The sequence below is a fragment of the Anser brachyrhynchus genome (genome assembly GCF_964034855.1).
Source record: "Anser brachyrhynchus genome assembly, chromosome: Z".
NCBI classification, from domain to species: domain Eukaryota; kingdom Metazoa; phylum Chordata; class Aves; order Anseriformes; family Anatidae; genus Anser; species Anser brachyrhynchus.
The window spans coordinates 8,779,343-8,798,379 of NC_137697.1; the positions used below are offsets into that span (position 1 = coordinate 8,779,343).

The 19,037-nt window shown below is 38.6% G+C and overlaps 1 protein-coding gene across 7 annotated transcripts in view; it reads left to right on the forward strand.

Moving 5' to 3' along the window:
- The window catches only part of NIPBL (NIPBL cohesin loading factor), a 168,252-nt gene that overhangs the window by 58,050 nt on the left and 91,165 nt on the right, over positions 1–19,037 (forward strand). For 6 of the 7 annotated variants that reach the window (XM_080572858.1, XM_080572862.1, XM_080572863.1 and 3 more), the window contains exons 2-7: positions 1,300–1,443; positions 3,559–3,724; positions 4,736–4,866; positions 12,091–12,190; positions 13,790–13,941; positions 15,418–15,578. In XM_080572858.1, coding sequence (XP_080428984.1) covers positions 1,380–1,443; positions 3,559–3,724; positions 4,736–4,866; positions 12,091–12,190; positions 13,790–13,941; positions 15,418–15,578 — 774 coding nt within the window. In that variant the 5' untranslated portion in view covers positions 1,300–1,379. Of the gene's footprint in view, positions 1–29; positions 72–1,299; positions 1,444–3,558; positions 3,725–4,735; positions 4,867–12,090; positions 12,191–13,789; positions 13,942–15,417; positions 15,579–19,037 lie in introns of those variants that run through there. The other variant, XM_080572859.1, reaches the window with a different exon arrangement.

Below are 19,037 nucleotides of genomic sequence, written 5' to 3' on the forward strand. Positions count from 1 at the left end.
ATATATAGGGGTGGCTGGCCGGGGTGGGGGGCCGGCTGCTCGGGAATAGGCTGGGCATCGGTCAGCGGGTGGTGAGGAATTGCATTGTGCGTCACTTGTTTTCTTACACATTATTATTATTAATACTATTATCATTATCACTATTATTATTATTATTGTTATTATTATATTCCTGTCTTAATAAACTGTCTTTATCTCAACTCACCGGCTTCACTTTCCCGTTTCTCTCCCCCATCCCAGAGAGGGAGGGGGGAGGGTGAGCGAACGGCTGTGTGGTGTTTAGCTGCCAGCCGGGTTAAACCACAACACTGTTAATACAGATACCTGTCTATAGTAGGTACACATATAAATGCATAATCAAGCTCCTTTCCTTTAATTTATTTTGTTTCTCTTTAGGGTGTATCATGCTCAATTTTTGTCATTAGTGTAATAATAGTGGACTGTAACGTGTGATCTTTGTAAACTTTGTAATTTTGCAACTGAAATTGAAATTATTATGATGTCTTTTTTTTTTTTAGTAGTGTAGACTTCAGTGCAATTGGAATCTTTACAGTTAGTGAAAACTGAATAAACAAATACTTACTCTTTAGTTGAATACAAACTGTACCATTTACAGGAAACAAACAATCTGGTTTAGTGGGATGAAGCCTTTTATTTTTGTGGAATGGGGGATACGCTTCCAAGCAGCAGTTTTACCAGAGGATGTTTAATATTAAAGACATATTATCAGATTAATTTTGAAATAGATACCTCTTTTAAAATTCAGTAAGATTTTCTATTTGTCACATTGTTTCCTTGATTCTTGCGTATGTATATTATTGCTTTTATTTTTGGTAGCCATCTCTTGTGTGAAAAATACTTCCTTCTCCAAAATTGAGAAGAGAATATAGCAGCTAATTAGTTAAACTGGTTATGGATTAAATACTCTCCACTGTATTATGAACCAACAGAAGTTTTGCTACTGATTTTTTGGTTTTTGACTTGTTTTCAAAATAAGGTATAAAATTTATTAACTCTTAATTGTCCGTGTACATTTAATAACCATATATTGACTATTGGTTTAGTGCTGTATATCCTGAGAAACTTTTTTTCTTTTGCCTTATCTTGCATCATTTTTGCCTGCCTTTTGGTTGTTTAATGCCATTTGATATTGAAATTCCACATTGTTCTACGTACTCTTAACAAGATGTACTTAGTATACAGCTGAGGTTATGGTCTGCAATTTCATCTATATTATTGAATTTTAAAGACTTTTAAGTAAACTAAACATTGTTGTTTGGTTTTGTTTTTTTCTTTTAGTGCTTGGGAGATGGGAAGTAATGATAGCTGGCACCTGAACTAAAATATCTGTGTAGGCACTACCATCCCAGAACTTCAGGATGAATGGGGATATGCCTCATGTTCCCATCACTACTCTTGCAGGGATTGCTAGTCTTACAGACCGTAAGTATTCTTCTTTTCCTCATCTTTGATATATTTCTTTCAACCTTTTCAGCAAATACCTGTATTTAAAAATAGTAAAAATATTTTTTTATAAAAGTTGCTTTAAAAAAGTAAATCTGAAATTAGGTTTGGCATTTAAAAGGTTAATTTTTCCTTTATGTGAATTTTAAAAATATATTCAAATAAGATAATGCTAATTTTAACATGTAGTGAATTCTAGATTTAAAAACAAACAAAAAGAAATCAACTTTGAGTAAACCTGATGCTTAAGTTATTCAAAATGTAGTTAATCATTCAGAAACATTTCTGGGTATCCCACAAATAAAAGAAAAACAAAAGAATGATAAAATACCTGTGTAGAACATATATTCAGCAAAGAGAGCTGTGAAATATGCTGAATATACTTGAAAAATATTTCCTTAGTTTTGGTCAAGGTATAAAATTTGCTCTACTTAATAGTTGCAAATAGGGGCTGCTAGAATGGAACTAAGCAGCTCAGCCTATGAGGCTTCTTTTTTCATAGAATCACAGAATCATAGAATGGTTTGGGTTGGAAGGAACCTTAAAGATACTCTAGTTCCAACTCCCCAGCCATAGGCAGGGATGCCACATGTTCAGCCTATGTATGGAGCAGGTGAGGTTTGTGTGCTGTCTTCAAATACATCAGGAAGACAAAATGCAAGGAAAGGAAAATGACTGTTACCGTACTGTTAAAATATGGGAAAGTTTTCTAAGAGAAACTGAAGTTATATAACCAATAATTGAATTTAATTGCCTACAGTTCAAAACAAAAACAATTAAAAAAAAAAAGAGCAGATGTATTCAAGAAAAAAACGCTCTTCTTTGTGTCTTTCTGGTATTCTGAAATGTCAAACTGGAAGAAGATACTAGTTATATATGCATATGCCTATATATGTATGTGTATCTGCATCTAACAGTGGGCCATAAGGATGCAAATCATAAGTTTCTGGGCTACGGGAAATTTTCCAGCATTAAACACTTGCCAAAAAGGTTCTAAAGAAAGTCAAAATACATAATTGGTAGAAGTCAATGGCCAAACTCCTTGCACAGAAGTTTTTGAAATACTGAACTATGGTGGGTGGATCATCCCTTGTACTAGTTGTGTATATGCTTTGTTATCTGTAGTATTCATCTGATGTTTAGAAACTCTGGAGTAGGTGAAAAAGAACAGCTTGTCTGTTTCCCCTTATTTTTGTCTATGTGAAAAGAAGGAAGTGGAATGGACAAGACACGTTCTCCTAAAAATATGGAGGGTGTGATGACGACAGGCGGTAAAATAGGCTCAGTTCACTAGCTGGAATTTATTCTGTAGTAATAAATGAGTATGTTTTGCTGATCTTGTTAATTTTTTCAGGTTTCTGGTACATTCAAGGTAATATAGAGAAATTAATAAAAGCAATTTTTAATATGCACTTCATTTGAATTAAAATATGTTTCTAAATACAATAGACATACATTGCATAGGAGAAAAAATTGGAATCCCTCCCCCTCTTTTTTTCCTTTCAGAATTTCAAAGTATAAAATACAAAGAAAAGTTGAAAGAGTATATTACATCTAGTTTTTTGCTTGTTTGTTTGTTTGTTTTTCTGAAACTATTTCTAATTGTTTAGTTAAAACCATTATCTCAGAGCCTTAATCACCCTGGGAAGTCTGGGTCAGCTTGTTTTCTTGTATCCATGAAAGTGACTTATCTTATAGCTTGCTTTTTGTCCTCTTACGGCTTACTTTTCTCTTGTGTATATAATACTACCAATCATTTGATTAAGGTTTATGATTTGATACACGTCCTTCTTATGCATGTAGAGCTAAGAATGCACTCTGTAAGTGTCATATGCTCATTTGTAATCTAACTGAAATACTGAGATGGGTCTTTCATTAAACATATAAATCCTTTAACCAAGATTTGTGTATAGATATTTTGAGTGAATTAACGCCGTAATGATCATACCAACCAACAACACTAACCTTTTCTTGAGAAGGCAACTTGCATAGAAGTGAATACAACAGGAAAAGAATGAACCAAGAGGTTGTACATCTTTGTATGATTGTGTTCTGTGAAATGATTCAGAACTTCTTTCTGTCTTCTAATAACAGTTTTGAACCAGCTGCCTCTTCCATCACCTTTACCTGCTACAACAACAAAAAGCCTACTCTTCAATGGACGGATAGCTGAAGAGGTGAACTGCCTTCTGGCTTGCAGGGATGAAAATCTGGTTTCACAGCTTGTCCACAGTCTCAATCAGGTGTCAACAGATCACATGTATGTATTTTGAACTTAAGCTATATCACATTACTGTCCTTATTCCTTTAGATTAAAATGAATTGGATTGAGAGGGATGTTTGTGAGAATCTGAAGATCAGAACATGCAGTTTGTTTTATTAGGCTTTCTTAGCAGATTTACACTGTGTAAGAGTCAGTTGTTTCAGTCAAGTAGCCCTGAAGAATAACCGTGTGTTTTTATGGATCTGCTGCTTGTTCCATAATGCTAGTTATGAGCGCAAATGGTGGTGTTGGCTGTGCAACAGTTACTTATATTCCAGTGTGGTGAATAATGCATATAGACAAATTATATATCCAGTAATACACAAAAAGAAACTTACTGGTAAGATCCTGATCAGGTGTTGACCTTTAGCACTGTAAGGATTGAATCAGCAAGTGTCCACTTTTTGTTAAGTATACTTTGTTTTGTTCGGTTTTGCGTGTTGTCCTTTGAATTTTCTTATGTTGACAGCACTGTCTTTTTCCTACATATTTCAATAAATTATCTTGAGCAAATGGACATAGTTTTTAAAAGTACCCCAAACAAACAATAAATGAAAACACTGATGCATTTGTAGAAAATCTGTTAGATATTTAATAGTTCAGAGGGAATTCTGTGATGTCAATTTTTGTAATAAAATATACCACCTGAATATTATACATTCATGTATATCTTATTTTCACTACCACAATACTTTCTTGATGTTACAGAAATACAAAAGGGGGCATAAGAAACTTTTATAATATCTTGAAACTGACAGCCATGGATATATGTGCTTAATAACAGAAACTAATTTTGAAGACTGGTAGGAATAGTTTTCTTTCCACTCTTTAAAGAAGAGAAAAAAATAGAGGCAGGGAACAGTGCTTTGCAGACTTGTTTTTTCCTTTATTTTAGCAGTAAATTATTTTAATTGTTTTGTTTGTTTGTTTGTTTGTTTTACTTGACCATACTTTCTTAAAATTTGAAAGAGCATTTGCTTCTTTATTTGCTTACTTCCACAATTGCAGAGAATTGAAAGATAACCTTGGCAGCGATGATCCAGAAGGAGATATACCAGTCTTGCTGCAGGCCATCCTGGCAAGGAATCCTAATGTTTTCAGGGAGAAAAGCATGCAAAACAGATATGGGGTACAAAGTGGTAAGGATTTCTGATTACTTACTGATTGTATTTTATGTTGTTCTGTAAGTTAAAGGGACTGATACTAACAACAAGTACATATGGACTACATCTTTGATGTTTATGCCTTACCTTGTATCTAATACTGATACAAAGGATGTATCTTGTCATCTTCAACAAGTGTTTGCATTGGGATAAGCATTGAAATAACTCTATGGGGTATTTTTGTAAAAATAATGTTTAATTTACCCACAGAAATGTAATTATAGGAGGATTGATTGAATTTTATTTTGAAAACATTTTATTTGAATTTCTTTCATGCTAAGTTCATATATTTGTCTTAGTAACTAATTGCAGTTGGAAAACTATGCCTTGATCTTACTGAAAATCTGTAAAACTACAGTTTATCGTTGCAGTGAGTGGTAGTTCTTGGGTAAGGATTAAGGTTGAATGAATCATACATAAGTTATTCGCTGCCATTTCTCTTCTCAGCAATTCATAATGCCATACAGGTTGTAGTGTTCTGACAGCTGATTTCTCTTCTAAGGTGTTTACTGCTGTATAGCAAAGATGGATAAAGGAAGACACAAAGCAAAGGATTAGTTGGACAGATGATAGTTTCAAATCCGAAGATACTTTCTCTTGCACCTGAAATCTATTCTTTAAATACTAAAGTATAAAATGAGTAGGAGAATTTCCAGTTTCTGCAGTGTGAGGATAAAGTTTTGCTAGCACTGTAGAAATATACATAGTTGTAGGAGTTTACAGCAGATGGAAAGTGTGGAGTGTTTTTGTACGGAGGAAAAAAGAAATAGATGATTTACGTTCATTCACCTAGCCTACTCAGTAAAAAGCCTTATAGTATTTGAAAAGAACTTGCTTAGGACAGAACATGTAATGTTCTTTGAAAGAGTGTAGGCATTTTCTTGAATGAAAAAGTTAAGGACAGTGCTATATATTTAGAAGTTCACTGATCCTGAAATTTGAGCTCTGATAACAACCTCCAGATTCTGCGTTCTTTGGCAGCCATGGCAAAACATGTTTTTTCCAGTGGTGGGAAGAGTTGTGACTATCCTGATAGTATGCAGTGTGGTACCACAAAGAACATATGCTTGAATCAGTTTTGCACCAGTTTTGTAGGGTAAAATAATTTTTTGCCAATGTGAAAGTGAGACATTGGTTTGGCAATTATTTGTTCCATTAGAAAATTTTGAAAGAGAGGAAACAAAGCTAGTTAATTTCTTTCTAACTTTTGTTCATGCTGTGGTTCAGAGGGAGAAATGCTTTTGTAGCTTGATTTAGTAGGGTAAGAATGAGTAATCCTTAAGGAAATAAAAGCACCTCTATCTTTAGTAAATATGCCTTGGCCTATGCTTGAAGGAAGATACTGATACGGAATTAAAAATAATTCAATATGAAGCGTAAAAGAATAATTGATGTTATTTTAATAAAGTTAAAGCGTTTCAGAGAATCAGGGCAGATCAGAATTTTAAAATTCCTTGATTCTTTAGTTGTATTTTGCCTAATTCTGAATACATGTGCCAGTGCAAGCATTGCAATGTAAGTCTGAAATCAGAAAACTGGAGAGAAAGGAGGAAGAAGGGAAGCTCATAGATGTAGATAAATGATTTTGAGAGGAAAAAGGTCTTGGAATAAACAGTTGGAATAGCTAGGCAAAGTGCTATGTCATTTTCAATGGAAAAAGGCCACACTCTTATCCTGAAATAGGTAGGTCTTTAAGCTGAATACCAGCAAGTTTTGGTAGCCTTATTCGCATCAATATGTCCCATTCAGATCTCCAAGGCGAAAGGAAGCTATGTGGTTGTATCGGGTCAGGAAAGGCTGTTTTTTCTGCTGTTTTGTGAGCAGTTGCGAATCTCTGCATAGTCCTAAGTTATAGAACAATTGGGGTTTTTTTTAGAGATCTTACATAATGCTTTTTACCAGCTAGAAGAATGAATCTTAGACTCTCTTCTAGTATTTCAAGCTCATCTCTTCTGATTTCTTTACTGCCTTCCTTCTGAATATTATTTTTCTGCTCTCTATTGGGTCTAGTGTACAGTAAAGTCAGTGGTAAGTACTGTGGCCCAGTATTTGTAAATTGATAAGGAATTCATAAGTTCCTCATAAGGTCCTCATAGAGAAGCTCTTGAAATGTTTGCTGGAGGAGGAGACAGCGAGGTGGACTGAAAACTGGGGTAGTGGTCAATGGTGCAAAGTCTAGTTGGAAGCCAGTCAGGAGTGGAGTATCTCAGGGGTCAGTACTGAGTCCAGTCTTGTTTAACATCTTCATGAATGATCTGGATGATGGGGTAGAGTATACCCTCCGTAAATACGCAGATGACACAAAACTAAGCAGACCACCTTGCAGAGGGACCTCAATAGGCTGGAAGAGGTGGAGCTGATGAATTCATGGAATTCAACAAGAAGAATCACAAAGTCCTGAACCTCAGGAGGAACAACCCCAAACAGTAGATACTGGAGGCCACCCAGCTGGATAGCAGCTTAGCAGTAAAGGACCTAGGTGTCCTGGTGGATACCAAGTTGAACATGAGTCAGCAACATGCCTTTGTCACTAAGAAGGCTAGTGGTATTCTTGGCTGCATTAGGCAGGCAAACTATTGCCAACAGGTCAAGAGGTGATCCTTCCCTTTACTCAGTGCCGGGTAAGGCTGCAGCTCAAGTACTGTGTCCACTTCTGCCCTATACAGTACAAGAGAGACATGGACGTACTGGAAAGAGTCTGGTGGAGGGCCACCAAGGTGATAAAGGGACTGGAGCACTTCTCCTGTGAGGTGAGGCTGAGAGACTCTCAGCCTTGAGAAGACGAGGCTCAAGGGGGATCTCATCAGTGTTTATAAATATGTGAAGGGAGGGTGTGAAGGGGATGAAGCCAGGCTCTTTTCAGCAGTGCCCAGTGCCAGGACAAATGGGCACAAACTGGAACACAGGAGTTTCCACCTGAACATCAGGAAGCGCTTCTGTACTGTGCAGGTAACAGAGCACTGGCATAGGATGCCCAGAGAGCTTGTGGTGTTCTCCGTCCTTGGAGATCTTCAAAAGCTGCCTGGACACAGACCTCAGCAACCTGCTGTAGGTGACCCTGCTTGAGCAGGGGGCAGATGGCCTCCAGAGGCACCTTCCAACCTCAACCCTTCTGTGATTCTGTGAACAGCACAAGAACGAGGTATTATGTGGACACTTCTTTGTTTTGGTCCCCTGTCCAATTTTCCCTCTCAACACTTTGGCTCTGTCTTTTGGCAGAGATACGTGTTGGAAGGTAAACTGAAATAATGTTTTGCTAAAGCTTAGTATTCATAGCGTAGCTTAGGGTTCAGAAAGGTCTTAAAATTCACTTAGAACTGTTTACCACAACTTTTTTTGGATAAAAATTTTGTGCTTCTATCCAAAAGTGTCGATTACTTAGATTTTTTTTCCATTTATACAAGAATGCAAGTTCATGTGTGCCTATAAAAGGGAAGAACATTGCGGATGTACACTTTCAAATGAGCATCTGTCTTACTGAAAAATCACCTGTAGCTCAGCAGTCCTAGCTTAAACATACATGATGCTGTAATACACTTGAATCATAGATCACAGACTTTTTCTGTGACTTTGAGCTGCATTTTTATGTAATGCATTCTTTGGCATTTAGTTGGAATGCCGAAATGGAATTGTGTATTGCTCTTCTCCAAGCCAAAAATAAATTAAAAAATAGTCAAAATTGGGAGTATATATTAAGGAAACTTATTAGAGGAGTGTTTTTACTGGGATAATGTTTTCTTAGAATCAAACACTACCAACTTCCAAAATTGAAGTTGCAGTTAAAAGAAATTTTAAAGTATTTCAGGTATGTACATACACAGTGCAGCCATAAGTCTGCTACATAGTGATATGACAAGAACTTAAATACATACAAGATATTTTAGAATTAATGGCCGTATACTACTTTCAGATCCTTTTTAGTCTAAATTTTTGAGGCTTATTTTTATGCCGGCCTCATTTTCATCATTACTTCATTACTTTGGAAAGACTTTTTTTTTAAGTTGTCTAGATTGCATCCCCCTCGTGCCACCACCCTCTTATTTCTCCTCCACCCTTCCTTGTCGCCCTTCACCCCAGCTCCTGATAGAGAAGTGAGAACTGTCTGCCACAGAATAACCTGTAGCTTTTTCTTTTAAATTACATGTTTAAAAAAAAAAAAATTCTTTCAAACCAATGCATGTCACATGTGTGGTTCAAAATGTTTTCTAAATTTAGGGAGGAGAAAACAAATATGTTTTTAAAGTATTTTAAAAGCGCATCCTTTGCTTTAAACCTAAAATGAACCTTCACCTGTATAGTTCATAGAAAATGGCATGGTACCTGTTTAGTTTTAATATGGGCACGTTCTGTCAGCTTTCTGTGTATGAATTTTAGTCACAGAATCACAGAATGGTTTGGGTTGGAAGGGACCTTAAAGACCATCTAGCTCCAACCCCCTGCCATGGGCAGGGACACCTCCCACCAGACCAGGTTGCCCAAAGCCCCATCCAGCCTGGCCTTGAGCACTTCCAGGGATTGGGCATCCACAGCTTTTCTGGGCAGCCTGTGTCAGGGCCTCACCACACTCATAGTTAAGGGTTAGTAGTTTCACCAAAAAAAAAAAAAAAATTGTAACTAGCTGATGAGTATCCTAACCTCTGGATAGAGCGTCTCCAACATGTGAACCTGTGGAGCATGTGGACTCAGGGAACTTCCTGCAGCAAAAAAAACACTACAAGAAGTGGCTGGGGGACGGATGACTTGCAAGGGCATCTCTGTGGTTTTTACCTGTGAGTGGGAGATACCTTGCCACCTGCCTCTGTGCGAGGCAACCACTGTCCATTGAAGCAAACTTCGCAGGAGTTGATGTGTCCCCTTCTGTTACTCAGGACAATGAAATGACCTTCTCAGTGACATATGGAGGTCTCAGATTCTTTCAAGACAACTAGGGACTTTCACTCCTACTCTGGGATAGTTTGTGTGTGTTAATCTGGTTGGAATGCAGCACTTTACACCTACTGGGAAGGTAGTAACAGCTGCATTCCTGGGGGATTATCACATCTCTACTGGTAAAAGGGGGGAAAGAGGGTGACAGGGAGGATTTCTGAAACAAGCTTTTCGTGTGCAAATATTGCAATAATTGAAATCAGTGATAGCAGTTCAAGGATTGATGAAGGCACTCTGAATTGTGGACTACTGTCAGCTTTCCGTTGGTCATTTGCTTTTCCCAAGCTGCAATTTGCATGTGGATTTTGATGCTGTTTAGCTATGAGACATTTGATTTTATTACTAAATCACCTGGTTGAAAGTCGTGTAAATTTATTTGTACTTGCACCATTTCAACTTCCGGAGTCACAGAATCACAGAATGATAGGGATTGGAAGGGACCTTGAAAGATCATCTAGTCCAGTCCCCCTGCTGGAGCAGGAACTCCTAGATCAGGTCACACAGGAACGTGTCCAGGTGGGTTTTGAATGTCTCCAGAGAAGGAGACTCCACAACCCCCCTCGGCAGCCTGTTGCAGTGCTCTGTCACCCTCACCGTGAAGAAGGTCCTTCTCATATTTAAGTGAAACCTCCTGTGTTCCAGCTTGCACCCATTGTCCCTTGTCCTATCATTGGATGTCACTGAGAAGAGCCTGGCTCCATCCTCCTGACACTTGCCCTTTACATATTTACAAACATTAATAAGGTCACCCCTCAGTCTCCTCCAAGCTAAAGAGACCCAGCTCCCTCAGCCTTTCCTCATAAGGGAGATGCTCCACTGCCTTAATCATCCTTGTGGCTCTGCACTGGACTCTCTCAAGCAGTTCCCTGTCCTTGAACTGAGGTGCCCAGAACTGGACACAATATGTCATGTGGTTGTTAGCAAATTCTTTATACCTGCATTGAAAAATGGGAAGGAAAAAAAAAAATTGATTTAGTATCTCCATAATAAAGATGCGGGTTAGTTTCAAGCACTGCAATACTTGTGACCTGCCAGGTAGTACAACTCCTGAATTTCCAGAATGTGACCGTAAAACTCTATAGTCGCTGGGAGTCTACAGGTGGGACTTTGGCTCTGCTCTGCTGCCTATCCTTGTCCCCTTTCTCTGCCAGTGCCTGAGGAAGGCCTGCACCTGCCCCCTGCTTTGTAATGTAATGTGGTCAGTTCTGGGCCCCTCAGTATGTGTACATGTTCTGGGCCCTGGAACGTGTCCAGAGAAGGGCCATGAAGCTGGTGAAGGGCCTGGAACACAGGTGCTGTGGGGAGAGGCTGAGGAAACTGGGGTTGTTCAGTCTGGAGAAGAGGCTCAGGGGAGACCTTATTGCTCTCTACAGCTACCTGAAAGGAAGGTGTGGGGAGCTGGGGGTCGGTCTCTTCTCACAGGTAACTAGTGATAGGACTAGAGGGAATGGCCTGAGGTTGCACCAGGGGAGGTTCAGGTTGGAAATTAGGAGTCATTTCCTCTCAGAAAGAGCAGTCAGGCATTGGAACGGGTTGCCCAGGGAGGTGGTGGAGTCACCGTCCCTGGCGGTGTTTAAGGAGAGGTTGGTGTGGTGCTTAGGGACAGGGCTTAGCGGGTGACATTGGTAGCAGAGTGATGGTTGGACCAGATGATCTTGAAGGTCTTTTCCAACCTTAATGATTCTATGATTCTGTGATAAATTTTTTCAGCACCTTCTTTGATAATATTCTTTCTAAGTGTACTGGAGGTGGAATAGAAAGATTTTCTTCCTGGGTAGAAAGAAACCACTTGGGCATTATGGAAGAGAAGGTATCTTGTACGAGTCTGCAAGTGGTGCACTGCAGTTGAAAGTTAGCTCTCTTTTCTCAAAAAAAAGTGACATAAGTTTTCTGTATCCTTCTGACTTGTGAAGCTCCCAAATCTTTTACTCATTGGCACAATCAATACCTACACACTAGTCTGGGATGTGAGTATATGTCCTGTTGTGTTTCTATTTACTAGCAGGTTTGCCTTAGGAAGCTTAAAAAACTTAAGAGGAATAAAGCCTTGTTGAAATTTATAACTGAATTAACACTGCTTTAGGGAGTGCTTTTCTGTATCACGGTGTAAAACAGACATCTTTAGACTTTTTATTTTTTTCTAACAGTTAAAGATATTAACATCTACTCACAAAATTACCAATCTCTTTGTGTATAATCATTTCTGATATGAGAGACTTATTTGATTAAATAGGAAATGCATATAAAGTAACACTGATTTCTTCTTTTTAATAGGGATTATGATGTCGCAGTTTACTATTTCTCAGAATTCCATGCGTGGTAGTCCTGCATCTTCCAATTATCAACAAACCACTATCTCACATAGTCCTTCCAGGTAATGCAATGTTTTAAATGGGGAGAGGGAGGGGCAGCAAAATTCAAATGCTTTCTACGATGACAGTCAATTCTTGTTGCAAGTATGTGAGTGGAAGTAAGAAGATCAGGATCAAGATAAATCTTGCATTTGTCTGACAGCAGGGTGAGTTTCTACTGCTGTAGAAGTCAAATATAGCACTTACTTGCTTTTTTTTTGCCAGTTAAATAATGTTTGTATTATAAAGAGAGGTCATGATTCCATACTCTCCTCATAATTTTGGCAGACTTTCTTACCTGCGTAAGCTGTCCATCTGCCTCCTCCCACCCCTCTAGTTGTTCTCTGTGGCAGATTGGCATGTATGGGTATGTGTCTCTTATGTACTAGTGTGACAGGAGGGTGGGAAAGAAGACTTGTTAAAGCATGGAGTGCTGCTTTAACAGTTACACAAAAGGCCACACATAGGAGGGCAGGCCCAGTAGCTTGGCCAACATTTTCCTCTTCTACTTTCAACTTCTTTTTCAAACTTTAGCCAGTAGGATGTACCTATAATCTAGGTCTCTATGAACATAATAAAGTACTCTAGACTAAAAACTGAGTTTTAGTCCCATTACTGGGTGTTAATAGATTTAATCTGCAGTTATTAGACATCATTATTAAAATAAACTTTTATTTCACATTTCATTTCAAGTTAGTGTAATAATTGTTTTGGCAAATAAAACACTTTGTACAAAACTCACAACACTGTCAAGAGTGGTGTTCTGTTTTTACTTTTAGTTTTATATCTAAAATTGATATTGAAGAAGGTTTTATGAATTGTGAATATTACAATGTGCTATGTCTTCTCAAAATCCTTGCAAAATCCTTGCTTTTAATATTTTGCTGTTTCCTTCTGTAGAAACTTACCTTCATAAGTGCTATCTTAGAATTCAGAACATGTATTTATTCTATTTTTATTTTAAAAACTGATACAAGAAAGTATGTAAGTTGTAACATACATTATTGTCACAAGCCTGCTGGATTTTTATGGTATCCTATCTTTAAGATCAGTTGAAGATAAAGGCGATGAAAGCATAAGTTGTGTTCAGTGGACTTTCTGTCAGGTTCTACGTATCTGCCCATTGCATTCCTATATCTTGGCATTATTGTCATGTTAGATACAGTTCTTCTGAAATCGTACTGGAAAAATCACATAGATGGCTCCTGGTTAATCCTAGCAAGCTTGTTGTTATTTGATAATTAAACCTGAGCTGTCATTTTCATTCAACCTTCTACTAAGGTGGAACTAACTTTTGGGAATAGCATACCTTATTTTAGTAAATATTTATAACTTACGTTGTTGTTTCCTTTCACTAGGTGGAGATCTTCTGAATGCTTTTTATTCTTTTCTTTCCTTTTACTAATACAATACCTAAGCTGTGGCTCATAAGTAGCAAATGAAGTTGGGAAGGCATTGGTAGAATTAAATGCTACTTTTGAAGGGGGTTCTTGATTGCTTCAGAATTTTATGTCTTTTCCAGAATTTATAATGTTCCAGAGGTATAATATTTCAAAAGGAATAATAAGATTGTCTAAATTTGCTTTTACAACTTCTAAAAACTTTTCAACTTTTATTTTTAGCCGGTTTGTGCCACCACAGACAAGCTCTGGTAACAGATTTTTGGCACAACAGAACAGTCCAGTGCCTAGTCCATATGCTCCTCAAAGTCCTGCAGGATACATGCCATATTCACATCCTCCAACTTATACACCACATCCTCAGTTGCAGCAAGGTAAGTATGTGATGTTTGTTATATTCTACTATATCACGTCAGTTTTACCTTCATGTGCATCTTTCATGGCTTTTAATCTCTGTGAAGGAGTCACATGCTTAATTCAAATCTTTGCGTTGATAGAGGTTTGTTGTGGTTTTGTTTGTTTGTTTGTTTTTTAATATAGCTTTGTTAACCTAACTGTGTGGAGTATCATAGAGTCGTAGAATATCCTGATTTGGAAGGGCGCCACAAGGATCACCAAGTCCAACTCCTGGCTCCACACAGGACCACACAAAAATCAAACCATATGTCTGAGAACATTGTCCAAACAGTTCTTGGACTCCAGCAGGCTCGGTGCTGTGACAGCTTACCAGGGCAGCCTGTTCCAGTGCCCGACCACCCTCCTGGTGCGGAACCTTTTCCTGGTATCCAGCATGAACCTCCCATGTCACAGCTTTAATGCCATTCCCTCGGGTCCTGTTGCTGGTCAGCAGAGAGAAGAGATCAGTGCCTGCACCTCTGCTCCCCCTCATGAGAAAGCTGTAGACTGCAATGAGGTCACCAATCAGTCTCCTTTAAGAGTTACAGTATATTCAAAAAAAAAAAAGGAAGAAAAAAAACTAAAACATATCTGGAGACATTGCTCCCCTATGTACAGCTATTTTGCGTAGTTATCATGTATGTGTGACAACAGAAAATCAGAACAAACCAAAAAAAAAATTTGATAGCTATAGCCATCATTTATCTGTACTAGCAAAAACCTCATTTGTGCCAGTGTAATTAAGTTTTGCTGCCAGCTTATCTAGCCTTACCAAAACTTTGTAATATAGACTAGACTAATACTAAGTTGGCTAGAATTATGCTCAGGGTATACAGTAACTGTCAAAGATGACCTTCAGAATAAATGGATTTCTGTGTTCTTCCCTTTTCTAAATACAATCTTGAACAGCATGAACACTGTTAAATATCTAGTCTTTTGTTGTTGTTGTTGTTAAGTAGAATTCTCATTAGATTCTTCTAAATAATCTGTTTTAAAGTTTAGTAGTGTGCTTGGAATATTTACATATATATATGCGTGTGTATATACGAATATCACTGTTCTGTATGCAGTGTTGCATGTCTCATGAATACCTTGGAAGTTTCGTATACTAAAGGTACTGAATACAAATTATATAGAAGAAAATAAAGTTTGTTATGGTCTTTGAGAAACTGATACTAACAGTAATTAGGATAGATGTGGAGAGAGCCTGACTAATTGTACATGGAATTTAGATTTTGAGTCCTCTTGAAAATTCAGATCTTAGGTATTTGATTTTATTCAAGGTATTTATGGCAAAAGGATTAAATCAAGTAAAAATTATTCTTGTTCAGATTCCAGACCTCTTGTATCCAACTCACTAATATCCACAATTATGTTGCTTTTTTGTGAAACCTTTAAGAGTTAATGAGAGTATGCATGTATCAGTATAATTATTTACATTTTTTATATTTCAGCCTCAGTGTCCAGTCCCATTGTCACAGCTGGGATGAGGAATCTCCATGAAAATAAAGTTTCAAGTCAGTTGTCTGGAAATTCAGCTAATCATCATGCTGATAATTCTAGACATGGCTCAAATGAAGACTACCTACAGATGGTGCACAGACTAAGCAGTGATGTATGTTCCCTAAATTGATTTATTTTGATAAAGCAAATGTGTTAATCTGCTTTAAGAGTCAGATATTTTACTGTGCTGTTGTTGATGTATAAAACCGCTGAAAACATTGTTAAGTTTCAGACATGTCTGGTCAACTGTGCAACTTCAACATGTGAGGCTTTATTTTATTTGGAAGATACCTGTTTCCTTTAGAACAGTTTTTAACATTAATTCTGTTGAAATTATGAAAGTAAGTTATCTTTTATATATGCGAGTTTATCACATAAAAAAAATTAAAGAAACGGTAGAATGTTGCTACATTTACTCTACATCAATATATTGATGCAAATAATACTGGATTCTAGATAGGTGCATAGTTGATTTGTCTCTCTGAAAACCCCTGTAATTCTCAATTAGATTTGACGTATTTGAACAATGTATTGGGTAGCATTGTAGTGTTGCCAACGGCAAGAGTTCCTATGGACATTTTTTCTTACTGGTCTACGTGTGTTTTATGGTGGTCTGGTTTCTTTTAAAGAAATTTTCCCTTAGTGACTATAGTTCTTGCAGCAGAAATTCTTTTAGAAATCTTGAATGCGAACTTCTCCCACAGTTTTTGTTGTTGTTTTTTAAACTATTGATTAATTTTCATCTTAATGAGAATCTCATCCTGCAGATGAAGCTTCATGGGGTGTTCTTCTTTACAAGCTTGACACAATCCCTTATCATCTCTTAAGGGGAAAGCACTTAAGTTTTTGACCATCTGTCTTAACAGTGTGGTCACAATGATGCCTACAACAGTAGGCATAGCAGTAGTTAAAAAGCTTCATCAAAAGTTAGTGGCAAATAGCCCCCCCTTAAAGTGTTTTCTTTAGCTTACAAAAACTGTGGGTAACTCTGAGAGGGTCACTAGTTTTATTAGACTTGATTTTATTTTAAACAGATTTATTATGCTGAATAAAATTATTAGCTAGGAAGTAGTATTTGAAACAAAATAATTTTGTATTGAAGGAATTTATCATAATACACAATTTCAGATGTTTTTTTCCCCAGTCCTTGTTTCAGCAGTGCAAATTCTTATAAATAGGAAGCTGTTCTTGGTATTAAGTATGCATATATTCCCTAACTGTGTTAAAGGTACACTATCAACAGAATTTTGCTTTTAAGACAAAATTTTTGGAAAACTTATTAGGATAATTTATTTTAGTGTTTACATTTCAAGATATTTAAAAATGTTCACTAATTTGTCATTCAAACAATGCAGCCTCATCCAAGTTTAAGAGAACTTAGAAATGAAACTCATTCAGAATTTACAGGCTGTGAAAACGTGAAACATACCATCATTGTTCAGTTTAATTGGTGAAATGCTAAAGGTAAAAAGCAGTAAGTTTCTCAGCAGCTGCCACCTGCTGAGAAGAAGGTGAGGTTTGCAAGGCACTTGGGGTGGTGGTGGTGGTTCTGAGGGGGTTTCTGGGCCTCAGCACCCTCATGCTGTGTGTGAGGAGGAACTGTCTGGCAGGCAGCAGATCTCAAGAGAGAGGCAGGTGAGAGCTGGGCACTGCCAGTTGCTTCCCCTGCTGGTTCAAACCAGGTGAGGCACATACCAGTAGCTGCTACGTGCTAGGAGGAGTGTGATGCTTGCAAGATACCTGGTGGGTGTCCAAGAGTGTTTCTTCATTCCTGACACCCTTGGTCCACTGTCATAATCCCTTCCCAGGGAGCTGAAACAAGGATGACCACTCCAAGCTATGTCGTCTTTGTACCCTCCAATATTAGCACCCACTGGGACTGATGCGGCTGTCCAGACAGAACTCCCAAGGGAACACGCAGCCATCCAGGCCACAGTGTGTGTTGCAGTGTGTGCCTGAGGTTTCTACTGGTGTCTGAGGGCAGTAGCAAGAATACCTGGGGAAGGTGTGCCCTGGCAGAAGAACTGCTCAGCTGAGTTTTGGGAGGAGGTGGACAGGTTGAGGAGTATCCAGGAGTCTGAGAAAGAAATTGGTGGAACTTCAGTCTGTCATCACTGGAACAGAAATGTCAACCATGCATAGCAGACGACAAGGCCTGTGGCCTCTCCACCAGGCAGAAGGCAGTGATGACAGATGGAGGTGAATGGAAACAAGTCTGTGCTTAGGGCAATGTGAGAAATTCCTCCTTGTCTACCTTGGCTTCCCAGGTGCCCATATACACATCTGTGAGGCTCTGGAATTGGAAGTTCAGGGATATGATGAGGTGGTTGATGACCCATCTGTGCTAGAGGAGTCACCAAGGTCAGATCAGCTAATCCCCTGCATCATGACCATCACCATAAAGAAAAAAAGAGTGGGTTATTGCCATAGGTGACTTCCTGAGGGGAGCAGAGGGTCCAGTCTGCCATCTAGATCTGTCTTTTAGGGAAGTTTGCTGACTCTCTGGGGCTTAGGTTAAGGTCATTCCCTGGAAACTTTCTAGCCTGGTACAGCCCTCAGATTGTTACCTGGTCTTGCTTTTTCCATGTTGGTAGTGACAAAGTTGTAATGAGGAGTCCAGGAGCAATCAAAAGGGACTTCAGGGCACTGGGTAGATTGGTGAAGGAATGAGAAACACAGGTATTATTTTTCTCCATCCTTCTAGATGTAGGGAACGATATTAAAAGGAAAAGGTGGATACAGCTTATCAATACCTGACTCCAACGCTCATGTCACCGGTAGAATTTTGGGGGTTTTGATATTGGGATGGTCTATGCAACACCATTCTTCCTGAGGCTTAACAGGATTCTCCATCCTCAAAGGGGAAAAAGTATTTCTGCTGATCATTTAGTGGGGCTGGTTTGAAAGAGCTTTAAAGTAGGTTTGAAGGGGGAAAAGGGATGAAGTCAAGCTTGCTAGTGATAAACTATGGGATGGCATGACAATGTGGGGCAGTGTGCTGATGAGAACCTTCAGTCTGCTCCACAATGTACCAAGTACGTTGGAGCACATTTGAAACACTTGTATACCAATGCACACAGTATGAGGAATAAAGAGGAACTATAAGCTTTGGCTCTGTCTCAGAGCTATGACATTACTGGCACAAGTGAGACTCCCCAGCTATCTGTGTTCTTTATTGAGAGCAGCCCTGAGGAGGACCCGGGGGTGTTGATTGGTGAGCAGCTCAACATGAGCCAGCAATGTCTGCTTGCAGCCCAGAAAGCCAACAATATCCTGGACTACATCAAAAGCAGTGTGGGCAGGAGGGTGAGCGAGGGGATTTTCCCTCTCTGCTCTGTTCTCATAAGATCCTATCTGGAGTCCTGTGTTCAGCCCTGTGGCCCCCAACATAAGAAGAACATGGACCTGATGGAGCAAGACCAGAGGCAGGCCATGAAGATGATCAGAAGGCTGGAGCACCTCTCCTACAAAGACAGGCTGAGGAGTTGGGGGTGTTCAGCCTGGAGAAGAGAAGACACCGGCATGATCTTATAGCAGCCTTCCAGTATGTAAAGGGGCCTACAGGAAAGCT